Raw genomic sequence first — 18,900 nt, forward strand, 5'->3', positions numbered from 1 at the left:
TGGATTATCCCTTTTATTATGATATAGTGCCTTTCTTTACCTCTTGTTACAGTCTTTGTTTTAAAGTCTATTTGTCTGATATAAATATTGCTACTCCCTCTTTGACACTCATTAACACAATAGATGTTTCTCCTCCTTTCACTTTCAATCTGCAGGTGTCATTAGGTTTGAAATGAGGTTCTTGTATACAGCATATAGATGGGTCTTGTTTTTTTATCCATTCTGACACCATATGTCTTTTGATTGGAGCATTTAGTCCATTTACACTCAAAGTAATTATTGATAGATATGTATATACTGCTATTTTATTACTTGTTTTGTGGTTGTTTTTGGAAATTTTCTCTGATCCTTTTTTATCTTTCTCTCTCTCACGTTTTGCTGATTTTCTTCAGTGATATATTTGGATTTCTTTCTCTATATTCTTTGCATGTTTATTAGTGGTTTTCAATACATGGTTACCATTAGGTTTGTATATAACTTCTTCAGATAGCAGTCTATATTATATTGGTGGTCACTCAAATTTGAACCCCTTCTTTTCTCCTCTCCTTCCCACATTTTAGGTATGTTATTATATTTTACATCTTTTTTATGTGAGTTCCTTGACTGATTTTTACAGAAATATTCATTTCTACTGCTTTTGTGTTTCCTACCTTTATACCGTCACTTTTGGTCTCTACTTTCCACTCAAAGGATCACTTTAATATTTCTTGCAGGGCTGGTTTAGTGGTCATGAACTCCACTGGTTTTTATTTGTCTGAGAAACTCTTCATCTCTCCTTCTATTCTGAATTACAGCCTTGCTGCATAGAGTATTCTTGCCTACAGATTTTCCCCATTCAGCATTTTGAATATATCATGCCACTCTCTTCTGGCTTGCCAAGTTTCTGTTGAAAAATCTCCTGCTAGCCTTATGGGTTTTCCTTTATTTCCTTTATAAGAAGTTAAGGACTTCTTTTGGCTTGCTGTTTTTTAAGGTTTTTTTTCCTTATCACTATTTTTTTAAAATATTTTATTTATTTATTTGACAGAGAGATAGAGAGCACAAGTAGGCAGAGCTGCAGGCAGAGGGAGAGGGAGAAGCAGTCTCTCTGCTGAGCAGGGAGCCTGATGCGGGGCTCGATCCCAGGACCCGGGATCATGACCTGCCGAAGGCAGCCACTTAACCAACTGAGCCACCCAGATGCCCCTCCTTATCACTATATTTTGCAAATTAAATATGTCTTGGTTTTGGCTTGCTTTTGTTGATTTTGATGGGAGCTCTCTGTGCCTCCTGTATCTGGATGTCTATTTCCTTCTCCATATTAGGGAAGTTTTCAGCTATTATTTCTTCAAATAAATCTTCTTCCCCCTTTCTCTCTTCTTCCTTTGGTACTCCAATAATACAAATGTTATTACGTTTATTGGAGTCATTCAGTTCCCTGAGTCTATTCTCATGTTGCACAATTGCCTTTTCTCTCTTTTGTTCAGCTTCATTGTTTTCCATTACTTTGTCTTCTAGGTCATTAATTCATTCCTCTGCTTCTTCCAGCTTACTGTTCATTGCTTCAAGTGTGTTTCTAATCCTGTGTATTGCACTCTTCATCTCTGATTCTTTTTTAACTCTTTTATCTCTGTGGTAAGGGTCTCATTGATGTCTTATATTATTTTGAGTATCCTTATGATCGTTGCTTTAAATTCTCCATCAAGCATGTTACTTATATCTGTTTTCAGTTAGATCTCTGGTGGTGGCCTTATCTTTTTCCTTCATTTGGGATAAGTTCCTCTGTCTTCACATTTTGCCTAATTCTCTGCCTTCTTCTCTGTGTTAGAAAAGCCAGTTATGTCTCCTGCTCCTGAAAGTAATGGCCTTATGAAGAAGAGGTCATATAGTGTCCAGGGACTGGTACTTCAGGGAATATCTCCAGTGTGTGCTGTGTGCATTCTGCTGATGTGTTCTCTGCTCTATCCTTCAAGCCAGTCATCTACAAAGGCTCTCCTTGCTTGCTGTGGGAAGTGTTTGGTCCTTGGCTTGAATGTGGCGAGTTTTAACTAGGTGTGCTCTGGTCTGCTTCTGAAATGAGACCTATTATTACCTCCACCAGAACTGAGGCCCTGCAAAACTCTCTGGTACAGAGGCATGGTATGAGCAGGAGTTTGTGCTGGTCTTCCTGGGGAGAGGTCCACCACACTGGGACTGAGGCAGGTGTGACTGAGAAGGGCAGTTCCACCAGGGCCGGGAGTGGTGGTGGCATAGGACTTGGTGTATGCAAGTTAGGCAGCCAGTATCAGTGCTGCACTACTTCCCACAGGTGGCTCTGTGTTTATGCTGAGGGGCAGGGTTGGGAAATGGTGCTGGCCAGCTCCTCTGTTCCCAGAGAGGTGTGCCTGTGAATGCTGCCTCTGAGGGACACACTCTGAGAAGAGCAAATAATCACCCCCTGAGTGCCCTAGGTGTTCTTAAGATTGCAGTTTCCAAGCTGTCTGCTCATGGGATGTTTGCCCACTTTCTCTCCAGGAGTAGGGCAGTGTCCTCCAGGCTCTATCCCAGCCAAGCCTGCTGACCTTTAAAACTCCAGATTTTATTAAGCCCTGCTGGTTACAAGAACCCATAAAATTCAGTCCCTCTCATTCTCCAAGCCAATGGCTTTGGGGAAATGTTCTCCTTGTGTGTTTCCTGTGTGCTCCTGTCTCTTGCCCGAGAAGTAACCACAGCTCACTTCATAGTACCCATGATCTATTTCTCCTTTAAACCATGTCTCTGCACTTCCTACCTTCTTTGATGTGGCTTCTGCTCTTCTTTTAGTTGTGGAATTTGTTATGTTGGTCTTCAGGTCAATTTCTGGGGTATTTAGGATGATCTGATAGTTATCTACTTATATTTGTGGGATGAGACAAGCCTAGGGTCCTCCTACTCTATTGCCATCTTCCTGCTCTCTCAAAACTAGACTCTTAAACACAGAGAACCAACTGATAGTTTCAGAGGGGAGATGGGTGAGGGGGATGGGTGAAATAGATGAAGGGGATTAAGAGGTACAACTTTCAGTTTTAAAATAAATAAGTCATGGAGATGAAAACTACAGATAGGGAATATAGTCAATAACACTGTAATGACATAGTATGGTGACTACACTATACTTATCTTGATGAGCACTGAGTAATATATAGAATTGTCAAATCAATATGTTGTACATTTGAAAGTAATATAACAGTGTATGTTAATTATACTTCAATAAATATAATTAAGAGGGAAGAAAGAAAAAGAAAAAGGCAGAAGATAAGGAGAAACTATTATAGATTCTAAGACATTAGAAAGATCATTAGAGAATATTATAAATAATTTTAGTAAATAAACTTGAAAATTTAAGTGAAATGGACAACTTCCTAGAAAAATACAACTTATCAAATCTAGCACAAAAATAAATATAAGATAGGAATAGATCTGTAACTATAAAGGTGATTCTGACAGTTATTCTTAGTGCTCCCTAGTCTACTATTTTCCTGATGGTGGAGGATTTTATGTGTGTAAACTGACAACTTAATTCTAAAATTTACATGGAAATACAAAGCATCCAACAATAGCCTGGAAGTGTCTTCTTGAAGAATTACAAAATGGGAGTACTTCTCTACCATATAATACACTTGTTATAAACCTGTAATAATATAAACCTATAGTAATTATGACAAGGGTAGAAAAATAGACTATGGAAAAGAACAGAAAATGCATAAACAGACCCATACAAAAATGGTTACTTGATTTATGATAAAAGTGGCATGGAGAGCAGTGGAGAAAGGACTATCTTTTTAATAAATAGTGTTTCATCATTTGGATATCTATATGGAAGAATATGAAAGTGACTTCTACCTCACACCATATACAAAATATCAACATAGAAGGTGTACTGCAGATCTAAATATGAAAGGCCAATCAATAAAGGTTATATATAATATAGGAAAATTCTTTCATGACTTCAGGGTTGGTGAAGTTTATAAAAAGCACCAACCATATACAAAAGGGTTGATAATTTAAACTACATTAAAATTAAGAACTCTGTTCACCAAAAGACAGTCTTGTTTCAAAATATTAACCTAGGGATTGGGGAAAGAGGGTGGAAATGTAGATGAAGCAGGACTGGCTGTGAATTGGTAATTGTTGAAGTTAGGGGATGGGTACATGTGGTTTATTACTTTATTCTTTCTACTTCTGTCTATGTTTGATGTTTTTCGTGGTAAAAAAAAAAAAAAAAAAACAGTGGGAAGCCCATCTTAAGAGTGACAAGTCAAATCATATAATGAAAAATGATTTGTGCAGCACAGAGAACGGACAAAGGGCTTGTGTGAAAAATATATAAAGAACTGCTTAAAGCCCAGAAAAATAAGAGACAATACACACATAGAAGACACGAAAAAAAATGTCAAGAGCTCAGCTGATCTGGGAGGATGGTCGTTGAGCTGTCGGGTGTCAGAAGAGCCAATGAAGGAAACAAGCAGAAAGGGAAAGAAAGCTTTTAATCACTTACTGTAATGGTACTAAGTAAGAGTTGGAGCCCCTAACACTGGAGGAGGCAAGGATTCCACCTGGTCATTTCCCCCCTCCCCACCCAGGGCTGCAGCGTTTGAGAGTGAAGTGGAGCAGACACGAGTGTCCTCTCACTGTTAGGGAGTCCCAACTTTCAAAACTCTGAGGCGTGACTGTGTGGGGTAGGGGGTAGCGAGGAGATTGAGGGAGGAGAGTCTGCGAGGACTGACTCAGAGTGGGACAGCACAGGGGCCTGAAGCCTCAGATTGAGAACTAAGAATGAAGGCGCTGGGACCAAAAATTTAAGTATGCCTAAAGGGAGGACTGTCCCTAAAAAGCTGATAATATTAAGCACTGGTAATGATGCAGAACACCAAGAATTCCAAAAGATTGATGATGGTTAACACAAATTGTACAGTAACTTTGGAAAAGAGTCTGAAATTCCATTTCTGGGTGGAGTAGAAATTTGTATACATGTGCACAGGACAGATGAATAAGAATATTCCCAAAAGCAGTCTTTGTAACAGACTCAAACTGGAAAAAACAATACAAATGTCAATCAACTGTAGAACGAATAAACAGCAGTATATTCATAAAATGAAATAACTGTCATTATTTTTTAGAAAATGAATAAAATTCAGCCACACGAATGCAATGCTGAATGGTAAGATACAGAAGTGCACCAGAGGATTCTATTTACATACGGTTCAAAAATAGAGAAGACTGAAAAAAACAAAACAAAACAAAACAAAAAAACAAAGCTTCAATTCAAAATAGTGGTTGCCTCTTGGGAGCAGGGAGTTGGCCGAGATGTGCAGAGCACCGGAAGGCAGGGGTCTGAAGTGTGAGACTCTGATCTGGGTGATGGTTACATGGGGGATTGTTTGTGATGATTCACTGAGCTACACATTTATGTTTTATGAACTTTTCTATGTGTGTGTCACACTTCAAGATAAAGTTTTTTAAAAGAAACACATATAAGCCCATTTATAAAGCAGTCACACATTTTGAAGGGAAAAAACAGATGCTGTATGAATAAATAACATCCTCACCTCTTTAGGATCAATATATTTCACTATCTGACGTGGCTCTCCTTGTCTTCTGATATCAATCAGTCTTTTATAGTGTTGGAATATAGCGACATTCTAAAGGTTCAAGCACATAAGATTCTATGGTCAAAACTGGATTTTCTACCTCTAAGTTAAGCTTTGTGCCTAACCAGGGCAAAATGAGTAAGAACCATAAAATAGACTTTATGCATGTAAACTAGATTTTAGAAATATTATCCACTCAGGGTTTGCTTTGGCAAGCTAGGAAATACTGGTTTTATTCTCACAGAGTTTTACCCTTAACTTTGGAACTACATCATTAGCAACTATAAATAAAATACCCAGAATGTTGGTGGAGTCACTTCTATGTACTCCAGAGTAAACCAGGAAAAAGACAAAACAGCCTACTGGTTAAGAACATTGAGTACGGCATAGCATTATCTGGGTTGAACTGTTAGTGTGACAGTGGACAAGCTGCTTAGCTTCTCCACTCAGTTTCTCATCCAAACAACCGGAATGACACGGATATCTCATACAGCTATGGTGAGGAATTAATGAGTTAATATTTGTAAAGCACTTAAAACAACTTCTGGCACAAGAAAGCACTAAATAATTATTATCTTATTATCATTCCAGAAACCTCGGTCCTGTAGTAATGCCATTGATTTACAAACCCAATCTACTATTCATGTTAGCACAGTATTTAGTCAGATGACTCCAAACAATTCTTCTATCTCAGAAAACTATTTCTTTGGTAACATTCTCCTTTTACCCTATGCCCCCAAAAGCCCTTAGTAACTCTTGGTAAACTTGCCCTGCTGCCCCAGTATGCTTACATCAAATCAAATCAACTCAAACTGAAGTAACCCACAGCACCAATATGACAATCTGAAGCCCCACTGCAGTTGTCTGTGGAAAAGGTGCAGCTCACATCAGCTGACAAAGATGGCACCTGCCATTCCCATCTGCCTGTCTGGCTGGCAGGGAAGGAAAAGAACTTGTATGTTGGTGAACAAAGAAGCTGGGTGGGATGACAGTGAAAGCTGGTCCAACATGTCCTGCAGGCTGTAAAATGCCTTTTTGTTGTTGCTGTTGTTCAAGTGATTTTAATGATTGGAATGCACAATTTTTTAAATACACAAATAAAAAGTTTTAAAACCTGCAGAAAAAAAAAAAAAGCAGTACAACAGATCAATGAAACCAGGAGCTGGTTCTTTGAAAAGATCAATAAAATTGATAAACCTTTAGCCAGACTCATTAAAAAAAAACAAAACAGGGGCGCCTGGGTGGCTCAGTTGGTTAAGCGACTGCCTTCGGCTCAGGTCATGATCCTGGAGTCCCAGGGTCAAGTCCCGCATCAGGCTCCCTGCTCTGCAGGGAGTCTGCTCCTCCCTCTGACCCTCCCCCCTCTCATGTGCTCTCTTTCTCATTCTGTCTCAAATAAATAAATAAAATCTTAAAAAAAAAACAAAAAAAAAAACAAAAAAGAAAGAAAGGGAGAGAGAGAAGACTCAAACAAAATCAGAAACGAGAAAGGAGAAATAACCAACAGCACAGAAATACAAAGGATTATAAGAGAATATTATGAAAAACTATATGTCAACAAATTGGACAACCTAGAAGAAATGGAGAAATTCCTAGAAACATATATCCTCCCAAAACTGAAACATGAAACAAAAAATGTGAAGACTGATAACCACCAAAGAAACTGAATCAGTAATCAAAAAACTCCCAAAAAACAAAAGTCCCAGGGCCAGATGGCTTAACAGGCAAATTCTACCAAATATTTAAAGAAGAGTTAATACCTATTTTTCTTAAACTATTCCAAAAAGATAGAAGAGAAAGAAAACTTCCAAATTCATTCTATGAGGCCAGCATTACCTTGATATCAAAACCAAACAGACATTGCTAAAAAAGAGAACTACAGTCTAATATCTCTGATGAACAGATGCAAATATTCTCAACAAAATATTAGCAAACTGAATCCAAGAATAAATTTAAAAAATGATTCAAAATGATTAAGTGAGATTTATTTCTGGGTTGCAAAGGTGATTCAACATTCACAAATCAATCAGCGTGACATATCACATCTACAAGAGAGAGGATAAAAACCATATGGTTACTTCAGGGGTGCCTTGGTGGCTCAGTTGGTTAAGCATCTCTTGATTTCAGCTCAGGTCATGATCTCAGGGTTGTGAGATCAAGCCCTGTGTTGGGCTCTATGCTGAGTGTGGAGCCTGCATAAGATTCTCTCTCTCCCTCTCCATTTGCCCCTCCCTTTTCTCTTAAAAAAAAAAAAAAGAAAGAAAGAAAAGAAAAGAGGCCTCAGAGAGATCCCTCACCCCTCCCACCACATGAGGACATAGCAAGAAGACAACTGTTCACCTATGAACTAGAAAGCAGGTCCTTCCCAGACACCAAATCTGCTGGTGCCATGATTTTAGACTTTCCAGACTCCAGAACTGTAAGAAATATATTTCTGTTATTTATAATCTACCCAGTCTATTGTAGTGCAGCCCAAATGGATTAAGACAGCTACCAAAGTTTGACCTAAATAATGTCAGAATACATTTTTTCCTCAAGTTCACATGGAACATTTACAAAAATAGACTTCAAGCCAGGCAAGTTTCAACAAATTTCAAGTTATTAAAATCATATAAATAACCGGCTTCAGTGGAATTAAACCAGAAATCAGCAACAGAAAGGTAATTAGAAAACTCCTAAATATTTGGTAATTAAGCAACATACTTTTAAAAAAAAATTTACTTATTTATCTGAGAGAGAGAACACAAGCAAGGGGAGGGGCAGAGGGAGAGAGAGAAGCAGACTCCCAACTAAGCAAGGAGCCCAATGCGGGGCTTGATCCCAGGACCCTGAGATCATGACCTGAGCTGAAGGCAGTCACTTAACCCACTGAGCCACCCAGGCACCTATAAGCAACACCAAGCTGGCTCAGTTGGTAGAGCATGCAACTCTTGATCTTGGGGTTGTGAGTTTGAGCCCCATGTTGGGTGGAAAGATTACTTAAAAATAAAATCTTTAAAATCAATCAATCATGGGTCAAAAAAATCACAATGGAAATTATAAAATATGTTAAATTGAAATGTAATAAATATATGACATATCAAAACCTGTGGGATACATCTAAGGGAATGTTCAGGGAGAATTTAAATGCTTTAAATACATATATTATTAAAAAAGAATAAATGTATAAAATCTAAGATCTAATGTTCCATCTCAAGAAGTGTGAAACAGAACAGCAAACCAAACTCCCTCAAAAGATGAAGGAAAACACAATAAAGATCAGCAGTTAATGAAATGTAGAGTTAAAATAGAGAAAACCCACAAAGCCAAAAACCAGGGTTGTTTTTTTTTTTAAAGATTAAGACAGATGTAGAAAAATAGAAAACAGATATGAGAAATACCATCCCAATCTTACAGACATTAAAAGTACAGTGAGAGGAGATTATAAACAACTTTAGGCAAATAAATTTGACAATTTTAAGAAAATGGACAGATTCCTTGAAAAGTAACATCAAAATGGGCATAAGAAGAAATACAGTTTTGAACAGTCCCGTATTATTAAAGAAATGGGATCCCTAATTAGAAACCTCTCATAAAGAAAACTCCTAGCACACAATGTTTTGCTAGTGTATTCTCCCAAATATTTATAGAAGAAATAGCATTAATCGCACAAATTCTTTCAGATAATATAACAGAAAGAATACTTCCCAATTCCCTTTATGAGGCTAGCATAATCTTGATATCAAGATCTGGGAAGTATATGACAAAAAAGAAAAATTACATTCATGAGCAAATATGCAAAAATCCTAAATTAAAGTTGATAAAGGAAATTTTCAACTTTTAATGCTTGTGGGTCCTATTCCTGGACTCCAGGGGAGGCTATACTTTAACATTTACCAAGGTGAAAATGACTAGGCAAAACTTCAAAGCATGGATTCTATTTCTTCCCTGAGCACACACTGTATATCTGCTTCATTAAAGAAAATAACCAGGAAGGAGCATTCTGAACATAAAAGAAAAAGGAAGAAACTTCCCTGGTTCCTGTAAGACTGAAGTCTACAGCCCTGCATATATTAGAAACTTAAGATAAGGTCTACAACTTTCTAAAATGTTCTTTGTCTAATAATTTGTAACTCTTTATGTATAAAATGTATATAACCTTACACCAAATGTTCTCCCTTACCAAAGCACTCTCTTCTTTGTAAAGACTGTGTATCCAGGGCAGCTGTCCTAACTTGGACTTGAATGAAACTCTCTTTTTTTCCTAGAAATTCTAAAAGGTTTGTTCATTTGTGTCAATAAAGTTTAGCAGATCAAATCCAGGATATATCAAAAAGGGTAATAATACATCAGAGTGAAGTGGAATTTATTCCAGGAATACAAGGTTGGTTTAACGTTTGAATATCAAGCAATGAAATTCACCACATGGGAAGAATGAAGACAGACCATATGATCATACAGTAAATGCAGCAAAAGCATTTGATAAAATTCAACACCCAGAGTTTTCATAACAACAAGAATAAAAAGCAAACTAGGAATAAAGTTAAATTCCCCAAACTGATGATAAGTTTTCACAAAAAAACTACAGGTAACATCTTAGCTGATGGTGGAATATTACATGCCTTCAGCGTTCAACAAAAGGGCAAGAATGCCATAATTACTGCTTCTATTCAATCTTGCACTGGAGGGTCTGATCAGTGCAATAAAGAAATAAAAGGTATAAAGTTTGCAAAGAAAAAATAAAAGTTGTCATTCAAGGATGACATGCTTAAGTGGAAAATCCAAAGGAATCTATAAAAAAGCAATTAGAAATAATAAGTGCACATTAGGCTGGCAAATAAAAATAAACTATATTTCTATAAACTAGAAATGAACTAGAAAATAAAATTTAAAAATAATACCACTTACAGCAGCATCAAGAAATGCCAAGTACCCAGAAGTTAAATGAAAGATGTTTAAGACTTCTACACTGCAAACTACAAAACATTATGGAGAAAAAAATTTAAAGATCTAATAAATAAAGATATGCACCATGTTCATGAAAACTCAGTGTAGAAAAATATCAGTTTTCTCCCAAATTGATCTACTGATTCAATACCAATTATATAATCTCCACAATAATTTTTGCAAAAATTAATGAATTGATTCTACTATTTACATGGAAATGCAAAAGCCCTAGAATAGCTATGACAATCATGAAGAACATCAAAATTGGAGGACTGTAGTGCCTGATAGAGCTACAGTTACTGAGACAGTGTGGTATTGATTCAAATAAAGACAAATAGACCCATGCAACTGAACAGAGACGATAGAAAAGACACTCCCGCAATTTACTATGGGAAGAATGGTATTTTCAGTAAAAGGTACTTAATCATTTGGTTATCCATAAAGACAAAAATGAACTTTGTCCATACCTCTCATCATCACAAACATTAATTTGAGATGGATACTAGATCTCAATCTACAACTAAAGCAATTAAGCCTCTAGAAAAAATATAAGGAAAATATCTTCTGGCTTCAGGTTACATAAACATTTCCCCCAGATTTATTTCAATATATTTGACAAGTAATACTGTCCTGGGTGAGTTGGGTGTCCACCTTGGGATCTCTTTCCCCACTGGAGAAAGGAAAGGCCCAGTGGGCTCCTCAGGGCTGCCTTGTGCCTGGTGATGTGATCAAAGTGAAACCCCTCCTCTTATCCTTCTAATGTGGTCCTTCCTCTTCTCTCTGGTCCTGGGCTCTGGGATTTTCACAAGAGTGCTTTCTATGGATAGTTGTTAGTTGGTCTTCTTGTGAGGGGGACTGAAGTTGAGAATGACCTATGTTGCCATTTTGATATTGTCACCTCTTTAGGTAAACTTTTTTTTTTAAAGATTTATTTACTTATTTGACAGAGAGAAAGACAGCATGCAGAGGGGAGGGCAGAGGGAGAGAGAGCATCTCAAGCAGACTCCACTGTGAGTGCGGAGCCCAACATGAGGCTTGCTCTCACTACTCGGAGATCATGATCTGAGCCGAACTCAGGAGTTGGACACAGCTGACTGAGCCACCCAGGCGCCCCTAGGCAAACATTTCTTATACAGGACACAGAAAACACTAACTATAAAGAACAAGTGATAAATTGGATTTAACGAAAATTAAAGATTTGTCATTATCAAAAAACACCTTTAAGAATGCAATGAGGCCAGTCTGAAGAAAATATCTACAACACACGTATTCAATAAAGGACTTCTGTTCAGGATATATGAGAGACTCCTCAAAGTGAATGTTGACAGTGTAATAGTGGATGTAATGGGATTTGGGGATTTGAAGATTGGGAGGACAGGTAAAAAAGAAAAGGAGGGGTAGGGATATTTATATCCTCATCATACATCATAAGTCACATAATCTTATGTTAGCATGATGGAACAAGGAACAAAGGTTTAAGGGCGCCTGGGTGGCTCAGTCATTAAGCGTTTGCCTTCAGCTCAGGTCATGATCCCAGGGTCCTGGGATCGAGCCCCACATCAGGCTCCCTCCTCGGCGGGAAGCCTGCTCTCCCTCTCCCACTCCTGCTGCTTGTGTTCCCTCTCTCGCTATCTCTGTCTCTGTCAAATAAATAAATGAAATCTTAAAAAAAAAAAAAAGAAACAAAGGTTTAAATATTCTTTAAAGAAGTAAGGTAACAAATAGAGGAACTAAAAAATAATCATATATGATACTGGGAGGGGAGATAGGCAAGGCTGTGTAAGGGATAAGCAAGATAAGCTCTCAATTATCTTTGCAGAAAGTCAACGGGTCACTTATAAAGTTGATAAATAAAAAATAATTATACAAGAATATTATGCAGAAACACAGAAATAACTACTACAAGATCTAAAACAAAAAACAGTTAAAAGTGGTTCCCTTTAGGATATGAGGGTAGAGAAGAGTACGAGAGGGTAAAAGAAGTGCTTTTATTTATAAGGTCTCCTACATTATTTTACTTAATGAAATATATATTATTTTTATTTAAAATATTCAAATGTGAGAAAATGCCTTGATTTACATTAGTTTGACTATGCAGATTAGTCATTTATAAGGCCACGTAATGTGTTAAAATTGGCATCCTTATTTAGAAGTCATCCTCTGAGCCACTTGAAGCAGAATGTTTCTAGACTTAAGATCAAATGTATTCTCTTTGAATCTCAGAACTATTATGGTTCCATGACTTTCATGGTTAGCTTCTCTTCAGTTTCTAACCACTTTTTAAATGCAACTGTGCAGTCATACCTTCTGTTGCAGGGGTACCATTTTATCTTCCGATACAACCTGCTTAGAGACATTCAACATACTGATCTTATCTAAACTGATCACCATTTTTATTTCATTTTTTTAATTTTCTAAATCTTTTTTTTATATCATTGATTTCCCTTAAATATCAGTTGATCCTTGATTGTGCATTAATACTTAAGAATGAAGGTCTATGTCAATTTTTCCAAGGAACTAGTCGGAGTATCCCGAGCTTTTTTGTAAGTCTCCATTTTCCCATCGTTGTCACATATGAATGGGAAGATGGTCTGGGAGCTTTGTAATGTGGGTGGAATAAGATAATCAATAGATTCTCGGTGGGGGGGGGGGAGTATGGTTAGGTAGCCAGCAATCAAGCACGGTGTCTTTCAAATACTAAAATTAAGAGACTTTTACGTGTAGTGCCAAATCCACAATAGAATTAGCTTTTCCCAATAAATAGTTCACTTAATTTTTTACAAAAGAGATAAGCCATCAGGGTTTTCCCCCTAATAGTAAATATCCATCTACAAGCAAATTTTTTGACCAATGGTAAATATCCATTTACCTGTAGCTTTGGGGCTTGAAGTGACAGCACGGACATCTGTCACAGCTACACTGCATACCAGTAACCTTGTATGTAACCAAGTAACCAAGTAGTGCCTACGGTCATTCTCCTGCCAGATCTTTTAAATTGCTAACTCCAAATCGCTTCTTGGCCTTTTGGCTAAGATCAAGTGTAAATTGCTAACTCAGAATTGATATCCTTTCTAGGGTCCCAGTGACAAACCAGCTCTCTCACTGGAGCCCCTCTGATGTGTGTCGAGGCAAGTCTTCTACACAGTTCTATCCTATTTTTGGTTTTCCAAAAATGAGATAAAATTAATCTGCTCATGAACTCCCTTCTCTCTGGTATGGGTTAACTTTCTGTCTACTGTCATTTCAATAGGGTTCTGCAGGGACAAAAAGTGAAAATGTATGCTCAGTCTACCATCTTTTTAAAATACACATACACAGGGCGCCTGGGTGGCTCAGTCAGTGAAGCATCTGCCTTCAGCTCAGATCATGATCCCAGGGTCCTGGGGTTGAGTCCCTCATCGGGCTCCCTACTCAGTGGGGAGCCTGCTTCTCCCTCTGCCTCTCTCTGTCTCTCATGAATAAATAAAATCTTAAAAAAAAAAAAAATGAAATGAAATACACATACACACGCTTGTCTGTTTATCTACAGGGCTTCTCTACTGAAACTCCTTAAGGGCAAGGAGGTACTGTAAAGTGCCTCACGCAGTGCTAGGAATATAAAAGGCATACAAAGTAATGTGTCTGGTTGGATTTGGATGTGGGATAAAGGAAGTTACAAATAACAGAAAAGCTTAAGTCTAGTTAACAAGTAGGCTAATAGAAACCATCAAAGGAATAGATTTTAAAAGCAAATTATTATTTTAGTATTGGAAATCGATAGTTATGGGTTTTATGGATTTGAAAGAGGCAAAAGAAACAAATAATGGAAGCTATTTAGCAAGACTTAATGAGCCAATACAAAGGTATTCTGGTGTGCTAGAAGCAGCCATGCCACGTCACACAAAATTATCAAACACAGACAGTGTTACTGCTATCACAGAGGAAAGAGTAGAGTCATCTTAGCTGTTGGCTCTCACCCAACCAGGTGAATCAACTCGGAATATTCCTTACACCAGTGGGACCAGCCATACCCACACTAAAGCATGATAAATAAGTATATTAATTCAGACACAGTTTATTATTAAACATTGTCTTCAAAAGTAGGTACTCAATAAATATTTAATAATTAATTAAATATTTAATGTATCCCTAACACCCATTCAAAAACCTGATTCCCAAGTCAAGAAATAAAATTTTAGAGGTTAAAGCCAAATAACCCTAGTAGTGATACTTTTGTTGATCATAGCCATTATCGAAGTGACTGGCCCTGACCAGGAGCTCAGTAAGGATTTGTGAGGCTAACAAGATAACTAATTAATGTTAAGTTTTTTAACTTCTAAAAAATGTGTGCTTTTAAAGCAAAGGGTGGTACACAAATCCGTAAATATACTAAAAACTATTGAACTGTACACTTTCAACAGGTGAACCTTATTATATATAAATTATATTGCTATCAAGGTGCAAAAAATAAACTCACAAGGAAACATTTCCAGGCCTTCTGAATGATTCTGGCAGCTTTATCCCTCTCTGTAAGTTCTGACTCCTCTTTCCAAGGCATTTGAAAGTCCTAAAATAAAACAAGGGTATGTTCAAAATTTCTTTATAAACTCCATTATGAAACTCATTAGAATTCAAGAAAAACAGAAGTTGAGTAAAGGAAATAATACTGGTGAGATTTGGTATAAAAATAATTTTAATAAAAATAAAAATTGTTACCTACTATTGATTGCCTTATATGCTCCAATTTGTTTCTTTTTCTAATTTAAACAACAATCTTGCAGAGCAGATTTTGCCAATTTGCTTGTGTTAGAGATGAGACTGCACTTCAAGACCTAAGGTCAAATAGTGATTGACTAAGCCAGTATTAAACCCATGTCAGTTTCTCTTGAAAATCCATGACCTTTCATGTCCCCATTCAATGACTTCAAATAGCGCTTTTTTTTAAAGATTTTTATTTATTTATTTGACAGAGAGAGAGAGAGCGAGTGAGCACAAGTGGGGGAACAGCAAAGGGAGAAGGAAAAGCAGGTTAAGTAGGGAGCCCAACATGGGGCTTGATCCCAGATCATGTCCTGAGGCACAGGCAGATGCTTAATTGACTGAGCCACCCAGGTGCTCCCAAATAAGCTTTTCTTAATCAACATGCACAATGACAGTTTCATCCCAAATTTATCCAGGCTCCTAACCTAGAGTTAGAGATGATTATAGAATTTTTCTTACTTTGTAACTCGTAAATGTGCTGACAAATTAATAAATCATGCATTAAATTGCCAGAAAAAGAGATGAAGCCTGACTACTAAGATGCAAAACAAAATCACTAGTTCTAGCCATAATTTTTATTAATACTGTGAATAAATAAGTAATGGGAGAAGTCAGAAAGTCATAGTTTAGGAGTCCTTTAAAAAGTTGCAGCAGACAGAGAGGATCCTGGGAAGAAAGTGGACTAAGGAAGCACCAGGAATCTGTCTCCCCATCTAGACAACTGCACTGGCCAAATCTAATGTAAATATTTGGAACTTTGGACTCTATTGAAGGCTTGCAACTTCCAGGGGAAGGCTTGGGGGGTAAACTCCTGTTAACTCTGGTCAATTCTGGCTCTTAGCCCAGTCCTAGCTATCCACTCCCTTACCTCAGCCCCAGCAGCAGCAGCTGCGTACACGTTCCTGGAACAACCTGCACACAGCTTGTGGGAGAGGGGTGGAGAAAAAGGACTCTGTCCTGGAAATACAGGAGATCTGTGTTGGGATTGTTGGTTGCTGCTTCTGATTACAGAGGTGCAGACAAACAGGAGGGCAGTCATTGGTGCTGTACCTCCACCTTCCACCATTGTTGCAAGCCCTTCCCATCTGGCAACTTCCAGGGAACTTAAAGGGTTTTTCCTTCCCTTTACATTGTTCTCCTTTCCCCCTTTGGGGGCCAGGCATTCAAAACTAGGACATTCAAAAATAACTACAAAGAGAGAGAAAATTAGAAAGTGACCAGTCATTTCCAGGTAAAGGCACAGACTCAGAAAACTGAGAAGACCTTAAGTTTACAATTCTGGCTGATCCTTAACTGATCCTTGTAAGCTATGGAAACAGTCTACAGCAATTAAAAAAAAAAAAAGAAAACACACACATACACAAACAACACAGTAAACTCTGAGGAAAGGAAAGAAGCTCATTTCCAGAGTACCTGCATTATTAAATTCAAATTTCCACTTTTCAACAAAAAATTATAAGGCATATAAAGAAACACAAAATAATGGCTCATTCAAGGAAAAAAATAAATCAACAGAAACTGAGACTGAAAAAGACCTGATGGCAGATCTACTAGACAAAGACCTTAAAACACTGTTTTAAAGATGCTCAAAAAACTGAAGGAAGATGTGGAGAAATTGAAGAAATGATGCACAAAATGGAAATATCAATAAAGAAACAAAACCTAAAAAGAGACCAAATAGAAACTCTGAAGCTGAATAGTAGAATAACTGAAAGGATCAATTTATTAGTGGGATTCAAAAGCAGAGTTGAGCAGGCAGAAGAAATAATCAGCATACTTGAAGATAAACCGAAGGAAACTGTCAAGTCTGAGAAAGAAAAAAGATTGAATAAAAGTAAATAGAGCCTAAGAGACCTATGGTACACCAGTAAGCAGACCAACATGCACATTGTGGGAGTGCCAGAAGGAGAAGAGAAAAAGAAGGGGGAAGAGAAGGTATCTCAAGAAATACTGGCTGAAAAATGCCAAATTTGATGAAATACATGAATATCAACATCCCAGAAGCTCAACAGACTCCAAGATCAACTCAAAGATACATCCACACCAAGACACATTATAATTAAACTTTTGAAAGCCAAAGATAAAGAGAAACTCTTGAAAACAACAAGAGAGAAGTGATTCATGACATACAAGGAATTTTTAATATATTAACAGATTTGTCATCAGAAACTTTGGAGGCCAGAAGACAGTGGGTCAATATATTTAAACTGCTTAACAACAACAAAAAAATACAAGCCAAGAATCCTATATCTAGCAAACCTGCTCTTTGAGAGTAAGGGAGAAATTAAGCATTCCCAGATAAACAAAAGCTATAAGAGTTCATTGCTACTAGACCTGTTCTGCAAGAAATGTTCAAGAGAATCCTGCAGGAAAAAATGAAAGGACACTTGACAGTAACTCAAAGTTATATGAAGAAATAGAAATTTCATTAAAAGTAAATAAATGGGCAGTTATAAAAGCTAATATTATTGTAATAATTTGTAACTATTTTTTGGTTTTTACATGATTTAAGAGAACAATATATTTTTTATTTACTTTTTATTTATTTTTTATTTTATTTTATTTTATTTATTTATTTGCGAGAGAGAGAATGAGCGACAGAGAGCACAAGAGGGAGGAGGGTCAGAGGGAGCAGCAGACTCCCTGCCGAGCAGGGAGCCTGATGCGGGACTCAATCCCGGGACTCCAGGATCATGACCTGAGCTGAAGGCAGTCGCTTAACCAACTGAGCCACCCAGGCGCCCAGAACAATATATTTTTTAAAATTATAATTCTAAAAACTAGAATTATGGTAACTTTGGTTTGTAATTCCACATACTGTTTAATTTAAAAGACAAGTATATTTAAAATATTAGATTGTGTTTTGGGGGCACACAATGTATAAAAATGTAATTTTGTAACATCAACAATTAAAAGGAGTTGGGATGGAGCTGTAAAAGAGGAGTTTTGTATGTTAATGGAGTTAAACTGGCATAAATCCACAATGGAGTGCTTTAACTTTAGGATGTTAAATGTAATCCCCATGGTAACCACAAAGGAAACAGCTACAGAGTATACACAAAAGGATATGAGAAATTAATTTAAGTGTTTCACTAAAAAAATCAACTAAACACAAAAGAAGACAGTAATGCAGGAAATGATTTAAAAGTTATAAAGCAGGGATGCCTGGGTGGCTCAGTTGGTTAAGTGTCTGCCTTCAGGTCATGATCCCAGGGTCCTGGGATTGAGTTCTGCATCAGCCTCCCTGCTCAGCGGGGAGCCTGCTGCTCCCCCTGCTAGTGCTCACTCACTCTCTCTCTCTCTGACAAATAAATAAAATCTTTTTTAAAAAAGTTATAAAGCATATAGAAAACAAATAGCAAAGACAGAAGTAAGGCCCTCCTCAGTAATTACTTTAAATGTAAATGGATTAAACTCTCCAATCAAAATACAGAGATTTGCAGCATGGATAAAAACACAGAATCCAGGGGCGCCTGGGTGGCTCAGTTGGTTAGGCGACTGCCTTCGGCTCAGGTCGTGATCCTGGAGTCCCGGGATCGAGTCCCACATCAGGCTCCCTGCTCAGCAGGGAGTCTGCTTCTCCCTCTGACCCTCCTCCCTCTCATGCTCTCTGTCTCTCATTGTCTCTCTCGCAAATAAATAAAAT

General features: G+C 37.4%; 1 protein-coding gene and 1 pseudogene across 3 annotated transcripts in view; one reads left to right on the forward strand and one right to left on the reverse strand.

The window, feature by feature from the left end:
- Positions 1–18,900, reverse strand: part of CUNH11orf65 (chromosome unknown C11orf65 homolog) — a 93,813-nt gene that overhangs the window by 51,474 nt on the left and 23,439 nt on the right. Inside the window, exons 1-2 of one of the 3 annotated variants that reach the window (XR_004679951.1) lie at positions 14,971–15,051; positions 5,547–5,639 (exon numbers count right to left, since the gene is read on the reverse strand). Coding sequence is in view for 1 of the 3 variants with exons in the window: in XM_035008862.1 (XP_034864753.1) it covers positions 14,971–15,051 (81 nt within the window). In the remaining 2 variants the exon portion in view is untranslated. Of the gene's footprint in view, positions 1–4,800; positions 5,640–14,970; positions 15,061–18,900 lie in introns of those variants that run through there. The other 2 variants (XR_004679950.1, XM_035008862.1) reach the window with 2 other exon arrangements.
- Positions 13,523–13,744, forward strand: LOC118013590 (annotated as a pseudogene).

This window comes from Mirounga leonina, unplaced genomic scaffold (genome assembly GCF_011800145.1).
Source record: "Mirounga leonina isolate KUSES-001 unplaced genomic scaffold, KU_Mleo_1.0 Mir_153, whole genome shotgun sequence".
NCBI classification, from domain to species: domain Eukaryota; kingdom Metazoa; phylum Chordata; class Mammalia; order Carnivora; family Phocidae; genus Mirounga; species Mirounga leonina.